The 25,593-nt window shown below is 37.8% G+C and overlaps 1 protein-coding gene across 5 annotated transcripts in view; it reads left to right on the top strand.

Moving 5' to 3' along the window:
* Positions 1–25,593, top strand: part of emb (exportin-1 emb) — a 376,112-nt gene that overhangs the window by 174,016 nt on the left and 176,503 nt on the right. For all 5 annotated transcript variants that reach the window (XM_067153967.2, XM_067153969.2, XM_067153968.2 and 2 more), the window contains one exon: positions 16,733–16,975. In XM_067153967.2, coding sequence (XP_067010068.2) covers positions 16,733–16,975 — 243 coding nt within the window. The remainder of the gene's footprint in view (positions 1–16,732; positions 16,976–25,593) is intronic.

Below are 25,593 nucleotides of genomic sequence, written 5' to 3'. Positions count from 1 at the left end.
AGCCATTTAAAACAGAATATACAGGAAATAAGAGGAATCGCAGAGAGGATCATGGCATTAACCCTAAAAATAAAAAACATCATCACAGTAATCCAGGTATACGCACCCACAGAGGAAGAGATCGAAGAATATTCTACACGCTCCTAGAAGACACGCTAACTGACTACAAAGCATACAGAACATTCATAATTGGCGACTTCAACAGCAAAGTAGGGAAAAGGGAACATGATGACGAAGAACCCATAGAACTATATGGATATGGAACAAGAAATGAAAAGGGAGGCAGACTCATACAGTTTGCATTAGGGCAAAGATTAAAAATTGCAAACACCTTCTCAAGAATCACCCGGAAAGTAAATGGATGTGGCTCGCTCCGAATGGAAAAACCAGAAATGAAATGTACTACATCCTAGCTGATAGCCTAGAAGTGGTAAAAGACATCCAGGTAATTAGTTGTCTAAAATTTGATACAGACCACAGAATGGTCAGACTGAAAATGAGAATAAAGACGGAAAAGAGGCACTTCTTCAACAAGAAGAAAGTTCATGCCGAACAGAATACACAAAAGCACAACACAACCTCCAAGAGCTCAGTCAACAAACAGACTTGAAGGCACAACAATATTATATAGAGCTCATAAACTGCATATCCCTCTGTCAAGCAATCGTCGACACTGGGAAACAGTAGAAGAAATAGAATAAAACTAAAGGATAGCACTAAATGACTGATCGAAGAAAGTGAACTTTTGAAACTACAAGTCAAAGGAAACAAACACAAAATGCTGGAATATACAAAAATCAATAAACAAACGAAAAGGGAAATCCGAAAAGACATCAGAGACCACAACACGGAAGTAGTCGAAGGAATCGTGGAAAACACAAAATCAATAAAGAAGATTTGGAAGGAATTAACTCCAGACAAACATTGGATACTGGAAGTGAAAGACAGCACTGGTAAAAGACAAGTCATGAGAGAACAGATAATGACACAAGCAACAGAATTCTACAGGAAATTATATACAAGTAGCTCCCAAAATGGCTCACAGTGTTGTAAGACACCAAAAGAGGACACTGAGGAAGAAATACCACCCATTCTACCCAGTGAAGTAGGAGCAACATTAGGGAAGCAAAGAATGCAAAATTCCCAGAGGAAGATGGAATCTACAATGAATTCCTAAAATGGGGTGAAGAAGACATATCCCCATTCGTCACTGCGCTGTTTAAAAAAATACTCGAAACAGAAGACATACCAAGGTAGTGGAAACAAAGCATCATCATACTTCTGCACAAAAAAGGAGCCAAAGACTATATAAATAACTACAGACCTATCAACTCAATTGTAAATCTTTACAAACTCTTCATGAACTTCCTAACTAAGAGAATGATGAACACTAGACGAACAACAACCAGTGACACATGCAGGATTTAGAATAAATTACAGTACATCAGACCACCTACAAGCAGTGAATCAACTGATCGAAAAAACACAAGAATTCAATCTGGATGTCTATAAATAGCATTTGCAGACTACAATAAAGCATTCGACTTTGTGGAACAGGAATACGTTTTGGAAGTACTGAGCAGACAAGGTATCTAGAACAAATACATCAGGCTCCTGGATTAACTTTCCGACAGCAACGAGGCCAGAATAAAAACAGAAAGAGAAGGAAAGTACGTCAAGATAGAAAGAGGAGTTAAGCAAGGTGACCCTCTCTCAGCAAAATTATTCACGTGTTTACTGGAGAATCAGTTCAGAAAACTAGATTGGGAAAACAAATACGGCATCAAAATAGACGGAGCAAGACTAACGCACTTACGGTTTGCAGACATCATCGTATTGATGGCAGAGTCAGCAACGGAGCTAGAACAAATAATAGAATTAGAAAACACCAGCAAAGAAGCTGGCCTGACCATGAACACAAGGAAAACAAAGTTATTGACCAATGCATTGAAAACCCCAGTTAGCAAAATGGAGAAATACTGGAATATGTAGAGGAATATAATTATATACCTTGGCCAGAACATACCATTCTCAAACTGTTCAGAGAAAGAGGTCAAACAGCGAATAGGACAAGCATGGAAGAGGTTCTGGTCTCTTATTAAAGTTCATACTGACAGACAAGGCCCAGAAACTTACCCTTAAAGCTGAAGTCTAGAGAATTGTGTGACACCGGTCCTACTGTATGGATGCCAAAGCTGAGCACTAACACTAAAACAAAGGCAAATGATCCAGATATGCCAGCATAAAATGGAAAGAAAAACACTCCAGGTCCCTTTGAGAGACAGAATACGAAACAAAGGTATACGGAGGAGGACCGGCAGGAAAGACTCTCTGATGACAGCCTTTCAGCTAAAATGGAAAATGGGGAGGACACTTGGCGAGACTGGACCAAAATCGATGGACTTACAAAATGGCAATGTGGGATCCCAGAGAAGGAAGACGGAACATGGGAAGGCAAAGAATAAGATGGGCAGACTTTTTTGTGTGATGGGGAGGAAAACAATGGACAAGAACAGCAAAGATAAGGCTAGGAAAAATTGTGTGCAGAGATCACTAACCTTACGGGATACACATTTGGCTCAAGCCCTGTGATTAGATAAGTCGATTAAAACACATATTATGGAAATTGTGCAACAGTGAAATATACAACAGTGCGCTTCCACAAAGAGGGGAAACCTGAAAGTCACCTCTCTGATCACTCTGGGATAAAACAGTTAAAGTGCCAGGAATACAAAAAAGGTTTTTATGAAGTGGTGAACATAAAATTATCATCCTTGCGTACACTGCAGAAAGAAGCCGCACAGGTGTAAAGTATGTTGAAGTACGTTCTCAGGACAGGGTCGAAGTATACAACATACAGTAGTACGCCTCCACGAAGAGGACACCGTAATGGGCATCTTCTGATCACTCGGGAAAGTAGCAAGACTGTTGTCAAACAGACATTAAGACTTTTGCCTGAAGTAGTGATCCGATAACTCATCACAGAACACACATTGAAAAGAGGATATGCATATGTAATGTATGCCAAGAGAATTTCAACGGAGGATAAGCTCAAGATCTTAAAAGAAACATCTACAACATTCGGAGAAGAACGAAGAGTGCAAGGTTACGCTTTCACTAAGAAGGAATCTAAACCCTCCCTGGGGTAAAAAGTGTACAAGCGTCAATAATGTAACTGTGCGTTTTCGTGATTTGTTGATCTCGAAAAACACAATTGCATCCACTCGGTGAGACTACACAAGTGTACAATATGTAGTAATACGTTTTCATGAAACAAACTAGGAATTAACCAGTATAATAATGCTCTTCAGGACCTGCTCACTTGATGAGTTAAACTGAGCACTGTCCCTACATTGCAAGAGGCAATAGCCCTTAAAGAATTCACAAGGCTTGCTTATTTATTTCCTTATTTATTTATCTATTTATTTATTTATTTATTTACTAACTGATGTACCCGTGCTTTGCTATGGGTTTCTCATAAAGGTTGACATTGTTGTTTTCCTAACTGAAGTCAACATAGGTCATTACAAAAACGTCAGTAGGAATGTAGCAATTAAAAGCAATGTTGTTATATAAAATATTCGATCAAATGAAAATCCGCACATTTTCTCACTTTTAACGAACAGTACTACGGTGCCGATCTAATAGCCCAAAGTTCCAGAGCTGGAATGACCATGCCACAGACAGCCGTGAACACTCGTCTGCCCTTATTCCATTAAATATGTACACTGCTCAGTGCCTCAGAGTAGAAAATGAATAGCTCGAATGCTATGATGAACCAATGTGTTACGTAGTAGTATCAGAAAATTTGTGAACCTGAGGAATGGCATGCTAAAGAAGAAAGTTTTCTAACTCCCCAGCTACTTCCGTCAATATTCAGGCAGGCTGTTACACCCAGTATGACCAGGCGAGTTGGCCGTGTAGTAAGGGGCGCAAAGCTGTGAGCTTGCATCTGGGATATAGAGGATCGAACCCCACTGTCGGCAGCCTTGAAGATGGTATTCCATGGTTTCCCATTTTTACACCAGAAAAATTCTGGGGCTGTACCTTCACACTCCTGGGCCTTTCCTATCCCATCGTCGCCATAAGACGTATATGTGTCGGTGCGACGTAAAGCAAATTAAAAAAAAAATACTCGGTACGTAGCAGTAGTCCTATTTATCAGAGATGAGTGGCAACAAAAGACATACAGCATATCACAACAAACAATAGTCAGTGTAATGCTATTGTTGATCAATTTTATGAGTTTTCTGTATTGTAGGCCTTCACATTTAGTTTTCTTTCGACTCTTCGATGCATCTTATAAAATTATGTAGAGTGTAGTTCCTTATTCTCTGACTTTACATACCGATTTTCATTCAAATCTGTTTACCCATTTTCTCGTGACTCGGCGCTGATATGGACTTAGTAACAAAAATCCAAATTCATGAATATCTCTCTGATCATAGCCGGTACGGCAAAAAAATTTATACCGAGCTTGATAGCTGCAGTCGCTTAAGTGCGGCCAGTATCCAGTATTTGGGAGATAGTGGGTTCGAACCCCATGGCGGCAGCCCTGAAGATGGTTTTCCTAGTTTCCCATTTTCACACCAGGCGAATGCTGGGACTATACCTCAATTAAGGCCACGGCCGCTTCCCAGTCCTAGAACTTTCCTGTCCCATCGTCACCATAAGACATATCTGTATCGGTGCAACGTAAAGCCAATAGCAAAAAAATAATTTATAAGACGATCGGAAATTTAATACTGTATAATTTTCATCAATACGACCATTAATAACAAATATTATTTGAGAATTAAATTTTAGTCCTTCCCCTAAACTACCATTTCACTCAGCGTGAATAAAATTATTTGTGGCCTAGATTATAGCGACTTATTCCATGACTTCTCATACCGATTTTAATTACGAAAGGGCCACTCATAACATAAATATTTCAGAATAAAATTTTAAGCCTTCCTCTAAGTACCATTATACTTACCGTGAATAGAATTATTTATAGCCTCGATTGTGGTGACTTATTACCCGACTTTGGCTACCGATTTTCATTAACATACGACCACTAATAACAAATAATTGAGAATTAAATTTTAGGCCTTCCCCTAAACTACCATTTCACTTGGCATGAGTAAAATTATTTATAGCCTATATTGTGTTGACTTATTCCCCGACTTTGTTTACAGTATTTCATTAAGATACGACCACTAATAACAAATATTTGAGAATTAAATTTTAGGCCTTCCCCTAAACTACCATTGCACTCAGCGTGAATAAAATTATTTATATCCTAGATTGTAGCGACTTATTCCCCAGCTTTGCGTACCGATTTTCATTAATTTCTCTTTAGCCGTTTTCTAGAGATGCGTGTACATACATACAGACAGACAGACAGACAGACAGACAGACACAGACAGAAATTACGGAAAAGTAAAAAGTGCATTTCCTTGTTACTGTTGACATGACTGATACAGAAATACCATTCTTTTCGAATTCAGAGCAGTGTACAGACAAAGCTCTTAGATTTGTTTGTTTGTTTGTTTGTTTGTTTGTTTGTTTGTTTGTTTCAACCCGAACTTGGCAGGTTAGATCCTGGCTCAGTCCGGTGGTATTTGAAGGGGCTCAAATACATCAGCTTTGTGTCGGTAGATTTACTGGGATGTAAAAGAACTCCTGTGGGACTAAATTCCGGTACCTCTGGACTTCCGGAAACCGTAAAAAGTAGTTAGTGGAGATAGCACCATTATTAACTTATGGGCAGTAAAATACCAGTATAACAACATTTTGGGGACCTCACATTTAAATTTAGTGAAATTTTGTTTTACTGAAATAAGTTCATTCTTAACCCATTCACGTACCATTTAACTGTACTTATTTATGCCTTGGTGTATCATTTATTTTCATAATTTTACATGATATTATCACCGACACTGAGAAAGCATGCTTTACAGCAACGTAATGAGAGGAAATATCCAAAATACTGTCAGATGTACTTTGTGAAGTCTTTATGAATATGGTAGGTCATAAAACAGTCATATTCATGCATCACCACCTTGCACCGGTGGCATTCAAATGAAGATTCCTTCCTCATAGCCCTGTTCACACAAACTTTGCATCTCCGTGATGGGATAACCTTCTTCGTTGTTGGGGGTATTTTGGTCGGAAAGTGTCCCCAGTGCCTCTCTTGAAGTCTCAGTGCTGTATCCCCAGGGCTTGGGTGCCTTATTTTGGATAGTCAGGCAAGGTCACACTTGCCAACAGCTGTTCGGCCAAATTGATCCGGAAGATGGTAAAGCCTACTCGCTTCTTTTCAGGATTGAGGAGGGGATGAATGATGTTGGAATTCAGAAGTGTCATGTCTAGCATGTAGAAGTATATTTTTTGTATCCTTTTACATACTTCCTCATCAAGGGGAATGATGCGAGTCCGTGGTCATGGGAATCACCACCACCCTTTCCACAGTTGTAGTCATCAACAAGATAGGGTCTGAACGTCTTTTTTCCATCATACATTACCACTTCAAGGTAATCTGGCCTTCATTTCGTCCACAGATACAGGAAACCAGTGTTCCTTTCCAAATGACATTACCCTATTTATATCCTCGGCAGCCGATACCAGACATTTACTTGCATAAGCATTTACCTCATTGGTTAGATGTTCCCGAAAAGTCTGCTGTTAGAAATTCGTTCACCACTTGTAGTTCGTTCGGGCATTGTCCCAGGTGCCTTCGGAAAACACTATTTCACCACTTGTGATGCATGAATGATACTCTGGAGTATTACTTACGTGCTCCCAGTTCCATTCTCTGTCGTGTAAAACATGATTAGAAGCCGCTGGTGCGGCATCAGTTGTAGGCCTAAAATTCAGTGACATATTTGACGACAAAACAGCACTTTGTTCACCACTACCAGCGCTAAAGTTTCTATCACATGAACTACTTTCACTACTTTCCATATCCACTAAATTCTTCGTCGCTTATTTCTATATCAAATTCATTCTCTTCTAAAAATTCCCATATAATCGCTTCGTCACTCAACATGGAGGCAGCCATGATTTCGCTTACGATGAGGTTGCTATGATACTGGTTATTCTTTCCGCAAATTAACTGTACAGATGTGTTTATCGAATACATCAATGGAATAAAACAGTGATTCCATCTGTCAAATCCTTTCACAAAGGAAACCGGCTTGGAGCGGATCCGGAAATAAACGCTACGCACGGACGGAGGGATCCGTCTTTGTACCGGAGTGCAGTCTGTAGCCAGGACGGAGAGATCCATCAAAGTACGTCAAGTAGTTAATAACTAACCTTTTATATCTGTTGCATGATATACATTACTTCAGCATGAATTTACTGGTGAAAAAGTTTAGTATTTATTAGATGATAGGAAAATCTGGATATATGTACAGTAACTGCAAGAAGTTTTCTGTAAATTTTTGGCATCCCAATTTTTACATTTTGCTGGTACACTATGTTCTGGACTTTATTTTTTGAAAAAGTGTACTTTTTCCGGAACATTCCCAGACACAAAAGAACATTCAAGTTAGTCACCAATTACTGCATATTACAGTACATCCCCAATTTTGCTTGACCTCAGTTTAACGTAAACCCGTATTTAATGAAAGAATTTCAAGTCCTGAAAATTATTCCATAAGAGCATTCCATTCGATTTAGCGAAATTCATAGTAGAGCAAAACCCGTATTTAGCATTAAGGAAATGCTAAAATTCTCAAATATTTATTTTTGTTCGTTTTGGTTATGGGACTTTTAAGAACCTATGAAAAAGATGTCATAAGCGTGCTAAGGATGACTCAAGGCAGAAGAGGAATTTAGGGCGCGGGCACTTAGGGCTAAGAGTGAGATGTCTGACTCGGATACACATCCGACTGCGGCCGTTGTAGTACAGTAGAAGATAATCCTCGTTTTAATGACAATGTTATTATGCCCTTTGAAAATTCTTGTATTAATCTGTGCAGTATTCTTTGTTTAAAATGACAATCCGTTATTACGGGAGAATTCGGGCGTGTTAGTTTTTATCCGTTATAAGTGTTCATACACTCCAGTGTTTATATTGAATGCGATCGATCATCTTCTGTATCGATTCCTGGGTACGCACAAGCGAGTTAATCTGGAGAGAACCAGATTTCTCCTCGCAACTCAGACTGGTATAAACAAACATAGAGAGAACATGCTTTTGCCATAAGTGCAATGACAGCAGTTGTTAACTCCTTAGAAAAAGAGGCTGAAGTAAATGATTGCTTAATTTTAATTCTATGTACTGAAATAAAAGGTTATTATTCTGCAGGGAGCTTGAAATATATTTTCATAATACGTGCATGGTAAATCTATGTTAGGTGACTCCGTTTGAAGTAAGAAAATAGAAATATTGCCACAAGCCTTTGGAGTGATTCTATTACAGTTTTTAAGAATGAAACTGAATGTGCGTGTTCAGACTAATGGAATTAGAAAATAAGTGCTAATTAGTAAACCGCTGCCTGGAAAACATACGCAAAAATGTTCAGACAAAGTGATTGCTGTTTCATATTTATTTTAATGTGTTCTTATGCGAGTTTGGTATTTTTCCTGACTTTAATGGAAAATCATGTATAACGTTATAAGAGCAACCTTAAACCGAAGCGGTTTTGCATTCACCACCAAAAATCTGTGAAAAGGAGGGTTAACCATGGGCTCAACATTATCAGAAATAATAGTGAACATACTAACTACTAACATTGAAAACAAATTCTTAACCAACCAAGAGATGTAGAGGGAAATTTTAAGAAGTATGCAACTACAACGACCAGCAAAACTAATGAACCATTTACATTTTCTAAGGAAAAACCCTGTTAAATTGTGAAACATTGGTTTTATTATTTACATCGATCATTTTCATGAGCAAATTATTTAAGTTATATTATCTGTCTGTTATTGCTACCTTTATTTACTTAGATAATTTTTACTTGAATATACCGTATAATCTCGAATACCACCAGCACTGTTTTTTTCTCGAAAATATCACTTCCAAAATTGGGAAACTTATCTTTCTGAATGCACGTAAATTGGTCGTCACTACCAATGGCAACAATGCTCTCTCCGTTCCCAGTATACGCTACTTCTGTGTTTGGCGTCAATCTCGTGCACGTTCTCGGAGTATCAACATGAATTCCACAAAGCGTTTTGTGATCTTTTACTGCGAGTGAGAAAACGCCCGGAAGTTCAGCTGCTGTGTTCGTGGCTTTTGACGGCATGGAATAGTATCCCTGGAGATTTCATATGGAAGAGTTTCAGAAAATGTAGCATTTCTAATGCTATGGATGGCAGCGATGACAACATTTTGTGGGAAGGTGATGGTGATGAAAGTTCCAAAGTTGGAACATGATGATGATAAATGAATGAATTTGTTGGGTTCTTTCTTTATTCGTGTCAGAAGTATCAACTTTACTTACAGATATTGAACAAAAACCAACAAGATATCTACATTCCTATCGTTGTAGAAATGTTTGTTTACTTTTATTTGTATTTTCTAATCATTTGATGTGTGTTAGTAAAGATAGTAAATAATTTTGTTCTTCAAAATAAGGCTGCGGGTCTTATTCGGTGGCGGGTGGTATTCGAGATTATATAGTAATCAGAATAAAACAAATGTTTCACAGTCTAACATGCTTTTTTATTTGAAAATTCAAGTAATCCATGAATTTTGCTGGTCAGTGCTAAAGAAGCTACTGAGCTGGTTACAAATAGAGGATTATGGAAGCACTTCGTTAATTCGCAGAGGTCTGCACACTGAATGCTAAAAGGCGGAACAGTGTACAATGAAGATGCATGTCTGTGATAGTGATCAATTATCTAGCAACCACATATCCTTATGAATGTGCCTTCAGCAATTCAGTTGGGTTCAGCAAATAGCATAGGTCTGTTATATTATGATAGTGCAAAGGAACAACTTTGTTATCGTAAGCCCAAGCATTTATTTATTTATTTATTTATTTATTTATTTATTTATTTATTTATTTATTTATTTATTTATTTATTTATTTATTTATTTATTTTCAAAGAACACTCTTGAGCCAATGCTACCATATTTATTTGTGTATTAGATCCCCTCCCCTGGTTTTTCAAGACAAGAAAAAAAATTCGCACATACAAGACAGGTGTGGCGGAAATGTGTTTTATTATTGTAATGTTTATTTCGTACGTTCGTGTCTCCATTTTAACACAAGAGTAATCTTCAGCACAAACCGTACAAAGTTGTAACTACAGTACAGTGTGTAGGATTGATTTCTCCTTGTTTTATTGCTGTCACTGTGTAAATAATGTATGATAGTACAATTTATGTTAATACAGGCAAAGGATCTCTCAAAGTTGTGCTTTCTACTGAATCTCGATTTAAGGTAACCCCCCCCCCCCCATTTAAATTTAAAAATATCAGGTCCCTGTAAAAGCGCTACATAGGGGTTCTATTGTAATTTAAGACAGGTTTTGGCACATCACTTCATGACAGGAAGGAAAGGCCGTGGACGACTATGATTGAGATGGAAGGACACAATCCAACACAGTATTAGAGAAAGAAACCTGAACTAGGACACAGTGTTGGAGGAGGAGTGGTGAAAAGACCGAAGAAAATGGAGAGGAACCATATTTGCCCCTACCTGGCTACAACTGGATAATGGGAAATGATGATGATGGTGACGACGACGACTTTGTGATGGAAAAAATCTTAAAGATTATGTGCCATGCATAAGAGTCAAACTCTATCAAACATTTTGAGGCACATCTTCCTCTTCCACCTCATCATTGAATGGCTTTCCACCACTCATAGTGTCTGCCACAATTTCATCATCAGTAAATTTCTTTTTGCACTAACATATCACAGTCCACATTGACCTAGCTGGCAAGATTCACACACTTATTGGCATATCCAACTTTTCACACAAACACTTGCAGCTTTCCTTTGTTTCTGTATCATACAGCACTTCACTTTCAGTGATATCTTCTGCACAAACCACTCTGGTTTTTTACTAAGCAGTTTGCAATGATTTCTTCTTTCAGTGATCTCTCTGCAGTCAGAACATCTGCATTGCTTTCAATATGTTGATATTAATGTCTCTCTCCGAGGCAGTTTTACTCTGAAAAATGGCTTTAATTTGTGTTTTATTTACTTGAAAAAAATCTACATAATGATGTGTAGTATGTAACTGGAATAAAATATAAATTTGTTTTAAGAAATAGATCGTAATCTTCACGTGCTGCTGGATAGGCAACATGCTGATCAGAATTGTTATGTGGTTTGCTCACCTTCCCCTGATATTTATAATTGTCTAGTTTCCTGATGTCTTGTAATGGATATGTTATTAGGTGCATAGGAACATGTTATGCAAAATGCCTGGCAATTAAGGCATAATGAATTTCAGTTATATTGTTCAAAAATAGAGTTAAATATTAATTTGCTATATCAAAAGTTTGAAAGTAGTAAAAATGAAATATTTTTAATGCACAATAAATAGGGAAAAGGGAAGGGTTCTAATATTTTGCAATTCTGAACCTTTCATTGTATTGGTGTTCGTTAGAGTAACATTTTACTTACTCAGACTGTGGAATCTATTTCAAATTGTGTAATGTTTAAAACAAAGTGGACATGTTAGATATTAAGAACGATCAAAGTTATGAAATAGGTAATGTGTGAAAAAAGAAGTGTGTCTGTTTTTGTAATGTTCCCATTAATTTATGTAGAACTGTGATCTATCACTGTTGCTGGTAATTGGTTGTATTAGATTAAACTACCAAAGGCAAGACTCAGTTGAAAACTGAAAAAACAACGAAGGCTGATAATATTTAGCCCCTTAAAACTATCATCATCCTTATTACAATGTTTTGAATAAAATTAGGAGTATTAGTTAAATGCAAGCAAATTAACTTGCAGTTATACAAGGGTAATCCCAAAAATGAAGTCTCCAATTTTTTTTATAAATACAGAACTCTGTTCGTGTGGCTGTTGGTCACAATATTATGAAGTATTTCCCGCGCTCGCATATAAACCTGCGGATGCCGCGCTGAGGCACTCAGTCTTGGCTTGTCAGCCGTTGAGAAGTGAGCTCCCCTTGGATGTTACCCCCAAGTGCAAAGTGCGCAGAGTTATTCGGTTTTTGAATGCAAAAGGTACTGAACCGATTGAAATCCATCGCCGATTGACGGAAGTGTATGGTGATATACATGTTGATTCCCCATGCAGTGGCCTCCATGGTATGCACTCGCCAGTACTTGGTAGATGTGCTAGGTACCAACTGATGAGCCCAACCTAGCACACGGGGGGCGAAACGCTGGCAACGAGGAATGAGTTAGCTGGAAAATTTATAATATTCAATAACGAACCATTTATAGTAAGTGGTGAGCCGTGCATTGATGTCAAAAATGTTCGTAAGTGGTGTAGAGAGTTTGCATCTGGTTGGACTGAAATTCAATACGAACAAAGGAGTGGCTGATCGTCAGTTTCCATCGAGACAGTAGTGAAAGTTGAGCAAATCGTGTGTGAAGATCGGCGGATTACCCTAGATGATCTCTGCACTTTGGTTCCTGAGGTTTCCCGAAGCGCCGCTCACAGAATTTTAATGGAAAAGTTGAAATACCGGAAGGTGTGCGCAAGATGGGTGTCACGAATGCTGACTAAAGACCACATGCGGCAACGAGTTGATTCTTCCCATGCATTTTTTCAACGCTTTGCAGCCGAACAGGACAACTTTTTGGACTCGATTGTCATGGGTGACGAAACTGGGCGCTCCAATTTACACCTGAGACAAAGCAACAATCACGCCAAAGCCGTGGAAATTCAAGCTAACACAGTCTACCGGTAAAGTCATGACAACTGTGTTTTAGGATCGAAAAGGGGTATTGTTGGTCGACTTCATCCCCGCTGGGACCACAATTAACGCTGTCAGGTACTGTGAGACCCTGATAAAACTCAGACTGGTAATTCAGAACCGGAGAAGAGGAATGTTGAGCAAGGGCGTAAACATTCTCCATGACAACGCTCACCCACACGTCGCCCGGCAAACCGTTACTCTCCTGCAACAGTTTCAGTGGAACATCATCACCTAGCTACCCACCCACCCACCCACCCACCCACCCACCATATAGTCCGGACTTGGCGCCCAGTGACCATCACTTGTTTCCTAAGTTGAAAGAACATTTGACTGGAAATCGAATCAGCACCGACGACAAGGTGAAAGATGAGGTTCACAACTTCCTGAACAGCATGGCGGTTAGCTGGTATGACATGGGCATACAAAAACTGTCACAGAATCTACAAAACTGCTTCGACCGAAATAACGATTATGTAAAAAAATAGCTAAATGCTCAAACTGTAAAATGATGTAAACCATTGTAGAAATAAACAGGTCTATTTATTTATAAAAAATAGGAGACCTTATTTTTGGGATTACCTTCGTAGGTTAAAGACTTTGCTATAAATAACAAATACGTGCATTGATTAAAATTTGACATCAAATGCTTTGCCATTTCATCATTGGCAAACATTTTTCTAGTTTTATGATAATCCATGGAACTAACAGCATGTGGAAATGGATTTATTCACACTATTTGATCAATTTAGAAACAATCTCTCTCAGCCTATAAATCATGTTCAACTTCATCAGATGAGGAAACATGAATCTCTGAACTCTTATTGCATACTTTGTTTAAAGACTTCTAAAGCTTTAATTGACTACAGACTTGAAAGCAATCAGATGTCTTTCCAACAACAGCAACAAATCTATATCAATTCAGAAAAAACCTAGAATAATAATTTGCTTGTCAGGTATAGTTGTGGAGTACCTTCACTAAATAATTTATTCTGTAAAAACTACTTAAGATGTCACTTTTAAATTTTGTAACAATGGAAAATACACCATAGTTATTCTAAAATGATACAATGAGATCACCTAATTATATGCAGCAACCTCCCTCCTGTTCAGAATGATAAATCAAGAAGCATCCAATATGGTGCATAACATTAAATTGCTTGTTTTTGAAGTCAATCTGAATTGCTAGACCTGATGGGGCTCTTTTCTTGTTAATGCAGAGAACACAGGAATTCACCCTGAATCCCCCGATTTATTTCATTTTCGGGATCTGACAGATGAAGATATTTAGATAGCAAATCACACTTCCTGTCGGACATACAAATTATAAACTATTTTTCACTGAATGTGATTGGAAGATAAACTGACATTAGCTGGAATATTATGTAATTAAGTAGAGGCTCATAGTCCGAAACAGAATTAACTGGAGAATTAAAACTGATAATTATGTTTTGTACAAGTAGGCCTAATATTTTAACCCTTTCAACTCAAATTATTTGTACGTTCTGATTTCTCCCAACTCGCATTTATTTCTGTCAGCATTCTTCATATGTTAAAACCTGGTGTTAAGTACTGGTTTTAACAATATATACAGGAAGAAACTACAAAAGTAATGAATGTACGGTATTTACACGACACAAAATCATGTTTTTCACTTAACGGTATGCCCTGAGTGTGTGTGGAAGCGTTCAAAGCAAATGCTTGGCTGGAGCCCTGCTTGCTTATCCAACCATTCTGCACTAACATAATCCTGCATTTTTGCCTTACTGTTCATCCCCATGTTAATAATTACACCAATAAATGGCTTCAGCTCTTCTAATGTCGCAGTTTTCCAAGAAAACCAGATAGATCTATTCTGAAGTGGAGTATTTTGCTATAACTTCATTTCGGCAAATTTGTTTGTCTCATGAACAATAGAGGTTATCAACTGATCAGTAAAAAATAGCTACCAGTACTCTAGTTCTATTTCAAGTCTATTGCCACAGTTTATGAATACACTGACTAATCTGTAAGGAAATTTGGATAATCTACATCACCCGTTCTCCGCGATCTCCAAGGTATATTTGAAGTCAGGACTGTATGACTGGGACCGGGACGGGTCAGAATACTATCACCTCCATGATTTCTTGCGATGCTGATATTAATATTGTTATTTGAATCACTAATAGATACATCACTTTCATCGCTAGATTCAAAATTTTCATCACTTTCATGGTCACTATAAAAAAAATTCATCCGAAATAGATGCAAGAATCTCAGCTTCGGTCAGACTGTGCGCCGCCATGTTGCTTCACGCAACTGCTTTCCATTGTCAAGGAAACGGAGCAATTTTGCCAAGCAAAGAGAAACTAAAACACACCCATTTGGTTTCTTTTGGTTTCCGGAAGGGACCAACACTTACGAAACGAAGTACAAAAGCCCTGGCATTCCAGGTAACCTAGCAACGAGCGGCGAAACATTGTGTCGACTCAGGGTTGACACACGAGCTATAACGCTGAATGACGGCTGTCGACCTCAGGTCGACACACGGGCGGAAAGGGTTAAAAGGAGACAGTACCTGAATGAACATTTTCTGTCCTGTGCCATATTTCGATTTCCTTCTGATTCATATCCTGTCCCAACTGCTTCCCATACCATTTTTATTATATCTACAACTTCAAACTTACTACCGTTGCATTTGTCAATGTATTGATGTAATTTGTAACAAATATCCTCTGCACTCAACTGGTCATGAGCAGCCATGTTGCTGCATTGGGTTTACATTCAGTCAGCTGTCTGTTCTAAGAAAACTTATAAAAGTACACATTATTTTAGGATTCCATGCATACCAGTTGTACCTGGGAAGCGTAGGGAATTCTCTGGTTCCAAAAAGTTATATGTTTAGCAGACAGATGGCAGAGGAAGTTGGTTTGAAAGTCGAATACGCTTTACTACGCAACCCGCAGGAAAGAGTTAATACAGAGCTGTTGTGGAGAATGAGAATGGTGAGGTAGTCAGAGAGTTAATGAGAGATACAGATTCTATCAACTTTTATGAACACATAAGAGACTCTTGTCTATCTTACACATTTGGACTATGTAGACACAGAGAGGATCATGACAGATATCCTTTACAGCACCATAATTTTCATATTTTCCAAGAAACTACTATAAAATTCAGGACACCAGTAAGTGTATATTTCAAAGATGACTTTTAAATTTCATACCGTCATTTCTTGATGGATACAGTACTTTTGCATCCATCTCTTGGCACAGGCCAGAGTAAAGTGTATCTTCCACCGAAGTCCCAGTCAACATCCATGGCTGTGACAATATGGAAGTTGCTGGGGTATGGGTAGAGCTGAGTAATGACATTCAGAGCATGACTAGTGCATCTGAGTGTTATGAAATGTGCTGCTCATAGGGTCAGTCGTGCTGCAATAGTCCTTTCTGACTCAGTGAGGAAAGCAATGGCAAACTAGCTCACTCCTCATCTTGCCTAGTACGCCTCATTTTGGTGCTGCCATTGGTTTTTGGGGTTTCCTTTTAACCGCATAACCTTTGGTGGTGCTATTTGAGGATCCAACCAGCCTCTGGGCTGATGACCTAACAGACACCAACAGCAACAAATCTATATCAATTCAGAAAAACCAGAATTATAATAGTACTAATACAGAGCTCCTCATATAATTAAGATAGTCATGGCCACCTACACTACAGCATTTTCTTACTTATTGGATTGTCTTGAAAAGTCTGGTGAAGTAATGAATCTGATGAATATTTGTATACAAGTAGTTTCAAGAAAATAATTATTGTATGCAAAATATCTTTCTATAAATAGTATTTTCATTTTATTTAACACTACTTGTCTGTTGATAATGAGTAAACTGGAATTTATCTTTTCAGGTGCGGTATATCATGATCAGTCGAATGGCGAAACCCGAAGAAGTGCTGGTTGTGGAGAACGAGAACGGCGAGGTAGTCCGAGAGTTTATGAGAGACACCGATTCTATCAACCTTTATAAAAACATGAGAGAGACTCTTGTGTATCTTACACATTTGGACTATGCAGATACAGAGAGGGTCATGACAGAAAAGCTTCAAAACCAAGTTAATGGCATTGAGTGGTCATGGAAGAACCTTAACACGGCAAGTAATTTTTGTGTGTGGTTATGAGATAACATATTTCGATATCTATAAATTAAAACTGTGAAGTTACTGCATGGGGTCACATGATTTTATAATTTTAACTTTATTAAGGATTAGCAGTTTCCACACCTCCGTCTGTGTTGAAGTCGGGCTCAGTTAGCGTGTCCAAGGTTTTTAGCCAGGGAGTATTACTTTTTTCAGAACGTGTACTTCTAAGGCATTAGGATGTGTATTCTTTTTGAAGGGTATCAGACGTATGTTTACTTTGGCTCAGTCCACATTTTCTTTCATTGCTTCTAACTTCTGCCTCAAATGTTCTTTCGCATAATGAAAAAGTATGATGACACTACCCAGCATGATTTTTTCAGTGAAGCATCTGATACGGGATTTCAACTAAATAAGGTCTCCTGATTTTAGAAATGTCATTGGTGCTATTGTATCACATCTACTTTTCATGTTATTTGCCATTTACTGTCTGAAAATATGTCATTGCGGCACAGTGTTGCTTTGTGATAACAGCGAAACGGCTATTGTTAGTGGACATGGTTTGCTTAAGGGCTGTACTAGTTCATAACAGAAACATTCTACCTTCGATTCCTGTGGCACATTCCGTTTCACATAAAAGAAAATTATGTTACATTGCAAACTGTTTTAGATAAAATCAAATATCATAAGCACTGGTGGGATGTGTGTAGTGACTTGAAGGTATGTGGTATTCTATTAGAACAACAAGCAGGCTACAATAAATTCCCTTGTTATATGTGTGAATGGGACAACAGAGCTAGGAACAAACAATGGTCTACACCTTCTTGGACCAAGAGGCAAGTTTTGACACCTTGTGTGAAAAATGTTACAAATGATGCCTTAGTTGAGCCACAAAAAATTATTTTGCCACCACTACACATCAAAGTGGGAATCATGAATTAGTTCGTTAATGCCTTGGGCAAAAGTAGCCCCTGTTTCAAGTACACTGCGAGCAAATTTCCACATTTATCTGATGCAAAGGTCAAGGAAGGCATTCTTAATTGACCACAAATTAGAAAGCTTCTGAAAGACAGAAACTTTAAACAGACGATGAATATCGTGGAACTTGCTGCATGGAATTCAATAAGAGACGTCATAATGAAGTTCCTAGGAAATGTAAAGGATGGACAATACAAAACAATAGTGAAAACGATGTTGGATGATATGAAAGAGTTGGGGTGTAGAATGAGTCTGAAGCTGCACTTTCTTCATTCTCATCTCGATCACTTTCCAGAAAATCTTGGGGCTGTTAGTGAAGAGATGGGAGAGAGGTTCCACCAGGACATCAAGGAGGCAGAAAGAAGATACCAGGGGAGGTGGAATGAACCAATGATGGCCGACTACGGTTGGTGTTTGAAAACAGAAGACAAACTTGATGCAGTCAGACGCTGGGCAGCCAAGCGTTTATTCCAAGGGGACATCTAGGACTGTTAAAATGTATTTTGTTCACATTTATGAATTCGTAAAGATACTGAATAAAAGTTACATTGATTGCTTGTAAATCACGTTTAATTGTCAAAATAAATTGCTTTCATTGTCTCAGAGTTGTTTGTTTATGCGTTTTATGTAAATCAGTATTATATTACAATAAATACTAAAGAATTCATTGTAATTTTATACTCAATAATTATTCATTGTATATACTAATTTAAAGCAATATTCAACTATTTCCAAAATTATCAACATTTGTCAGTACTTTTTATATGCAATATTCAGGTCTATCTCTTATTTTGATATACATATTGCGAGAAAACTTGATGTGATACGTAGAAACGGACAACGGATTCGTATTCAGCGACCCAAAATTAGTTAAGATCACCTATCGCACCTCTTGCCGCAAAAAAGAAAGTTTGAAAATGCTGGGTTGTGTGATCATTGGACTTGCTCTACAAATGAACACAAAATTTTCATTTTCGTTCTTCAACCCATTCATTGCCAAACCTGTATACAGTAAAGCCCTGTTAATTCGAAGTTTATAGGATGTAAAAATGTGACTTTGATTTATGTGATTTCAAATAAACTGCCACCAACTTGTAATTCAGAAATGCCAATTCTTGCCATGTCACAAAATATTCTAAGATCCATTAATGCATGCAATAACCTTGATTCACAGTTCAAACCTTTCAAATGCTATGTAAAACTACATGAATGTACACACTGGGCAACCAGTGTTCAAACAAGTGGCTTCAGCATTTTAAAGAACACCACAATATCACGTGGCAGGCAGTGTGCAGTAACTGCAAGAATACAATAGAATTACGATTTCACTCAAAGTTAGTAACTCGGAAGCACACTGTTCACACGCTAAAGTGAAAGTGAAGAAGCGGAACGCCTACCACTGCACGTTCCAGAAGATGCATTCTGTCATGGCGCGGAGAAATTTTGAATTTAAATTACGCTGAAAATATAATTAAAAAATTAAAAATAATTTTGAATTAAAAGTCGGAATTTGAGGAATGGGACAGGCATTATTATTAGAATGATGAATTATCTGTATTTTGAATGAAATAACCTGCAAAACTGCACCTCATACTTTCGGGAAAGAGAAATGCTTTGGATTAGATGGGATTTTGAATGAACAGATTTTGAATTAGCGAGGTTCTGCTGTGTATACTGTACCAGGAAAAATTTCTTCAGCCACTGAGACTAGCTTGAAGAGCATGGAATATTTTTAAGGGGTGGAACGTAAGCATTGGAGTTTGTGTAGAGTATTGAATTTATATTCTTTTGAAAAACTGGTTTTGCTCTTCATTTGAGACAAATTCATATAACCTTTTACACAAGTTGAGTTGATGCGTTGTAGCAGGCTGGAAACTCTGGACTCTGGGATGATTACCACGCTCGTCCCTGATGCGAAGTTCTCGACGTTCTAGAATTTCTAAAATTTCTGAAGGATCTGGAAGTTCTCGAATTTCTAGGTGCACACATTGTGGGGTTCGATCTCGCACGAGAATACTGAGAGGTGAGGCGTGACGAGCACACAAGTTCCCCGTATGGTATTCAACTCACTTGTATCACTGTCAGATTAATTTTTGCTTTAAATACTGCATTGATTATGTGTGCTAAATTGGGGTCATCAGCACACACCAAGATGAATGGGTAGTGCATACCGTGGAGGCCACTGCATAGGCTACTTGGAGCCACCGGCAGTGCCAATGCATTATGAAAGACTTTGTCTCATTACCAAAAATTGATGCTTGCTTGGCCATGAGATGATATTGCCCCCTTTATTGCCAAGCTAAGCCCAGCCAGGGAGCGTGAGATCCCAAGGGGGACCGTTCGTTCATGGCATTCTGTTTCTAGAGGCATTTAAGGGAAAAGGGGTGACGACCAAGCACAAAAATAAAAATTAAAACAACATTCTGACGTTTATTCACATAAACACTCATTTAAACAAACAAAATATCCTTGCTGAACTTGAATACGTGTATACTTTCGTGTTGTCTTGATTTTCCAGTATTGAGGTTACAAAAATAACATGATCTCCGTCGATGCAGACAACAGTTAGGCTCTGAAATCAAATATCAGATGGATTAGGCCTTTACTGCCTTTAAAAATTTTAAATGAAAATATAACTTGAGCCTCCTATAATTCATAATAGTATCTACAAAAATCAGCTGGCAGCTATCTTGTCTATTATTTTAGAAACGAAATTAAACTGAATTTTCCCTTTTATTCGTTAGAACTGTAACACGTGGTCACTGTTAGCTAATGATCAGTTACGTTACTTAAGGTAATAGCACTTGCTAATGAAATCAGTAGAAACCCTACTGTTGAATCTGAGTCTACTTCGAAATCACAATTAATTGTTATTAATTTGTTTGGGTAATATTTACTTCTGTTATCACATGATCGTGTTCACAAAATTGATGTATTTCATTAGATAAACTCTCAATCTAAGCATGACCCACTTGTCAAATTAATTAATTAATTAATTATTTAATTATCATTACTTGTTACCCCCTTAAGTTAATTATGTCGTTTGTAGACATTTCATTTCTATATGCACAGCATTTAAAGTTTTAGAAATCAACTAGAAATTCTTTGAAAAATTAATTATAAATCCACTGAAAAATTTTATTATAACCACGTGTAAATTTATTTGAAGTTAATAAATAAATAAATAAATAAATAAATAAATAAATAAATAAATAAATAAATAAATAAATAAATAAATAAATAAATAAATAAGTAAATAAGTAAATAAATCACTTGCCTTTGCTGATAAGTGAACTAAACGATCCTTCGTCTAAATCTAATCTAGTGTTACTTGACCTTAGTCTCAACAAATTTTTCCTTAAAGTACACATCAAATAAATTATCATGGTGGCAAACCAACTCTGAAATAATCTGTGTCGTCACTATGAACGCATGACCAGATTAGAGCACAATGCACAATTGGACACATGAAAATATTCCTAACTACATCACACACACATCTCATTCACACAAGGGAAACACATATTTTATGTACAATATTTACAAACTAATCCTGACTTAATTATTCAATTATTTTTAACATGCGAACCATGTGACCTTGCCGCGGTGGGGAGGCTTGCGTGTCCCATTGATGCAGATAGCCAAGCCGCAGGTGCAACCATATCGGATGGGTATCTGTTGAGAGACCAGACTAACGAATGGTTCATCGAAAGGGCGGTAGCAGCCTTTCGGTAGTTGCAAGGGCGGCAGTCTGGATGATTGACTGATACGGCCTTGTAATAATACTCAACATGGCTTAGCTGTGTTGATACTGCTACACGGCTGAAAGCAACGGGAAACTACAGCCGTAACTAACTCCCGAGGACATGCAGCTCTCTCTGTATGAATGATGTACTGATGATGGCTTCCTCCCGGGTAAAATACTCCGGAGGTAAACTAGTCCCCCATTCGGATCTCCGGGTGGGGACTACACGAGAGGGGGCGATCATCAGGAAGATGGATACTGACATTCTGCGAGTCGGAGCGTGGAATGTTAGAAGTTTGAATCGTTGTGGTAGGTTAGAGAATCTGAAAAGGGAGATGGATAGGCTAAAGTTAGATGTAGTTGGCATAAGTGAAGTACGTTGGCAGGAAGAACAAGATTTTTGGTCAGGCGACTACCGAATTATCAACACAAAATCAAACAGAGGAAATGCAGGAGTTGGTTTAATAATGAATACGAAAATAGGGCAGCGGGTAAGCTACTACGACCAGCATAGTGAAAGAATTATTGTCGTCAAGATAGACACCAAACCAATGCCCACCACAATAGTGCAGGTCTATATGCCTACTAGTTCAGCGGATGATGAAGAAATCGAAAGAATATATGAGGAGATAGAAGATTTAATACAATATGTAAAAGGTGACGAGAATCTAATTGTGATGGGAGACTGGAATGCAATGGTAGGCCAAGGAAGAGAAGGTAGTATAGTAGGAGAATTTGGATTGGGACGAAGGAACGAAAGAGGAAGTCGTCTGGTTGAATTCTGCACTGATCATAATTTAGTCCTTGCCAATACTTGGTTCAAACACCACAAACGACGGCTGTATACGTGGACGAGACCTGGAGACACTGGAAGGTATCAAATAGACTTCATTATGATTAGGCAGAGATTCAGAAACCAGGTGTTGGATTGCAAAACTTTCCCAGGAGCAGACGTGGACTCTGACCACAACTTGTTGGTCATGAAATGCCATCTGAAGTTGAAGAAATTGAAGAAAGGAAAGAATGCAAAAAGATGGGATCTAGACAAGTTGAAAGAAAAGAATGTGAGGGATTGTTTCAAGGAACATGTTGCACAAGGACTAAATGAAAATGCTGAAGGAAACACTATAGAGGAAGAGTGGAGAGTCATGAAAAATGAAGTCAGTAGGGCTGCTGAAGAAATGTTAGGAAGGAAGAAATGTTAGGAAGGAAGAAAAGATCAACTAAGAATCAGTGGATAACTCAGGAGATACTAGACCTGATTGATGAACGACGAAAATACAAGAATGCTAGAAATGAAGAGGGCAGAAAAGAATACAGGTAATTAAAGAATGAAGTGGATAGAAAGTGCAAGGCAGCTAAGGAAGAATGGCTGAAGGAGAAATGCAAGGATGTCGAAGGCAGTATGGTGCTGGGAAAGGTAGATGCTGCATACAGGAAGATCAAGGAAACCTTTGGAGAAAGGAAATCTAGGTGTATGAATATTAAGAGCTCAGATGGAAAACCACTTCTAGGGAAAGAAGACAAAGCAGAAAGATGGCAGGAGCATATCCAACAGTTGTATCAAGGTAAAGATGTAGATAATTTGGTTCTGGAACATGAAGAGGCTGTTGATGCTGATGAAATGGGAGACCCAATTTTGAGGTCAGAGTTTGACAGAGCTGTGAGTGACCTCAATAGGAACAAGGCACCTGGAATTGATGACATTCCCTCTGAATTACTGACTGCCTTAGGAGAAACCAGCATGGCAAGGTTATTTCATTTAGTGTGCAAGATGTATGAGACAGGACAAGTCCCATCCGATTTTCAGCAGAATGTTGTTATACCTATTCCCAAGAAAGCCGGTGCTGACAGGTGTGAAAACTACCGCACCATTAGTTTAGTATCTCATGCCTGCAAAATTTTAACACGTATTATTTACAGAAGAATGGAAAAACAAGTTGAAGCTGAGTTGGGAGAAGATCAATTTGGCTTCAGAAGAAATGTAGGAACACGTGAAGCTATCCTGACTTTACGTCTGATCTTAGAAGATCGAATCAAGAAGGACAAGCCCACGTACATGGCATTCGTAGATCTAGAAAAGGCATTCGATAATGTTGATTGGACCAAGCTATTTATGATTCTGAAGATGATAGGGATCAGATACCGAGAACGAAGAATTATCTACAATCTGTATAAAAATCAGTCTGCAGTGATAAGAATCGAGGGCTTTGAAAAAGAAGCAGCAATCCAGAAAGGAGTGAGGCAAGGCTGCAGTTTGTCCCCTCTCCTTTTCAATGTTTACATAGAACAGGCAGTAAAGGAAATCACAAAGAAATTTGGAAAGGGAATCACAGTCCAAGGAGAGGAAATCAAAACCTTGAGATTTGCCGATGATATTGTTATTTTATCTGAGACTGCAGAAGACCTCGAGAAGTTGCTGAATGGTATGGATGAAGTCTTGGGTAAGGAGTACAAGATGAAAATAAATAAGTCCAAAACAAAAGTAATGGAGTGCAGTCGAACGAAGGCAGGTGATGCAGGAAATATTAGATTAGGAAATGAAGTCTTAAAGGAAGTAGATGAATATTGTTACTTGGGTAGTAAAATAACTAACGATGGCAGAAGTAAGGAGGACATAAAATGCAGACCAGCACAAGCAAGGAAGAGCTTTCTTAAGAAAAGAAATTTGCTCGCTTCAAACATTGATATCGGAATTAGAAAGATGTTTTTGAAGACTTTCGTGTGGAGTGTGGCATTGTATGGAAGTGAAACATGGATGATAACTGGCTCAGAAAGAAAGAGAATAGAAGCTTTTGAAATGTGGTGTTACAGAAGAATGCTGAAGGTGAGATGGATAGATCGAATCACGAATGAAGAGATACTGAATCGAATTGGTGAGAGGAGATCGATTTGGCTAAATTTGACGAGAAGAAGAGATAGAATGATAGGACACATCTTAAGACACCAGGACTTGTTCAGTTGGTTTTTGAAGGAAGTGTAGGGGGTAAGAACGGTAGGGGTAGACCAAGATATGAATATGACAAGCAGATTAGAGCAGATGTAGGATGCAGTAGTTACGTAGAAATGAAAAGGTTAGCACAGGATAGGGTGACATGGAGAGCTGCATCAAACCAGTCTATGGACTGATGACTCAAACACACATGGTGGCGTCAATAAGATTCAATGGATGAACTCGTGTCCAGTAACATTATCAACTTAATTAGTGACTAGTGATCGAATTAGAGTTATTACTTTAATTGAAACAATCTTTAAAGAACAATGGAGATCCATCTAAATTCCAGAAATTTACTCGAAGATTCTAATAGAATTCAATAATCATCACCATCACACAGATTAGTAAGTCGCAAGTATAGCGTTCGTGAGCCTGAATCACTTAATATTATTATTATTATTATTATTATTATTATTATTATTATTCCCTACACTCCTGAAATGCATTCAACACGTGTCCCACATTTATTACAATTCAGTGTGTTCCAAAAGGACAAGCAACAAATTATTCAAATAATACCCCGCAGGATCACCAATATTCCAGGTGCTATTATGAACAGAGCACATCAAATATGATATACGAGAATATTCTAAGTCAATTTATAACCCACAACCATTAAATTACATTTTTAACCTGGTCTTCTACTTGAAATAATAATAATAATAATAATAATAATAATAATAATAATAATAATAATAATAATAATAATAAATTTTATATTGGGGGCGTCTTGTGTCAGGTCGTGGACAACGAAGACAGGGTAATGGCATACTTTGTAAGGCCCAGTATTAACAGGAAATACATTACTGCATCAAACAAATTATTATTATTATTATTATTATTATTATTATTATTATTATTATTATTATTATTATTATTATTATTATTGGTGATTATTATTATTATTATTAGTGA

Source organism: Anabrus simplex, chromosome 9 (genome assembly GCF_040414725.1).
Source record: "Anabrus simplex isolate iqAnaSimp1 chromosome 9, ASM4041472v1, whole genome shotgun sequence".
Lineage (NCBI taxonomy): Eukaryota > Metazoa > Arthropoda > Insecta > Orthoptera > Tettigoniidae > Anabrus > Anabrus simplex.
Note: the sequence above shows the minus strand (reverse complement) of the source record. Positions and strands in the feature narration are given on the sequence as shown.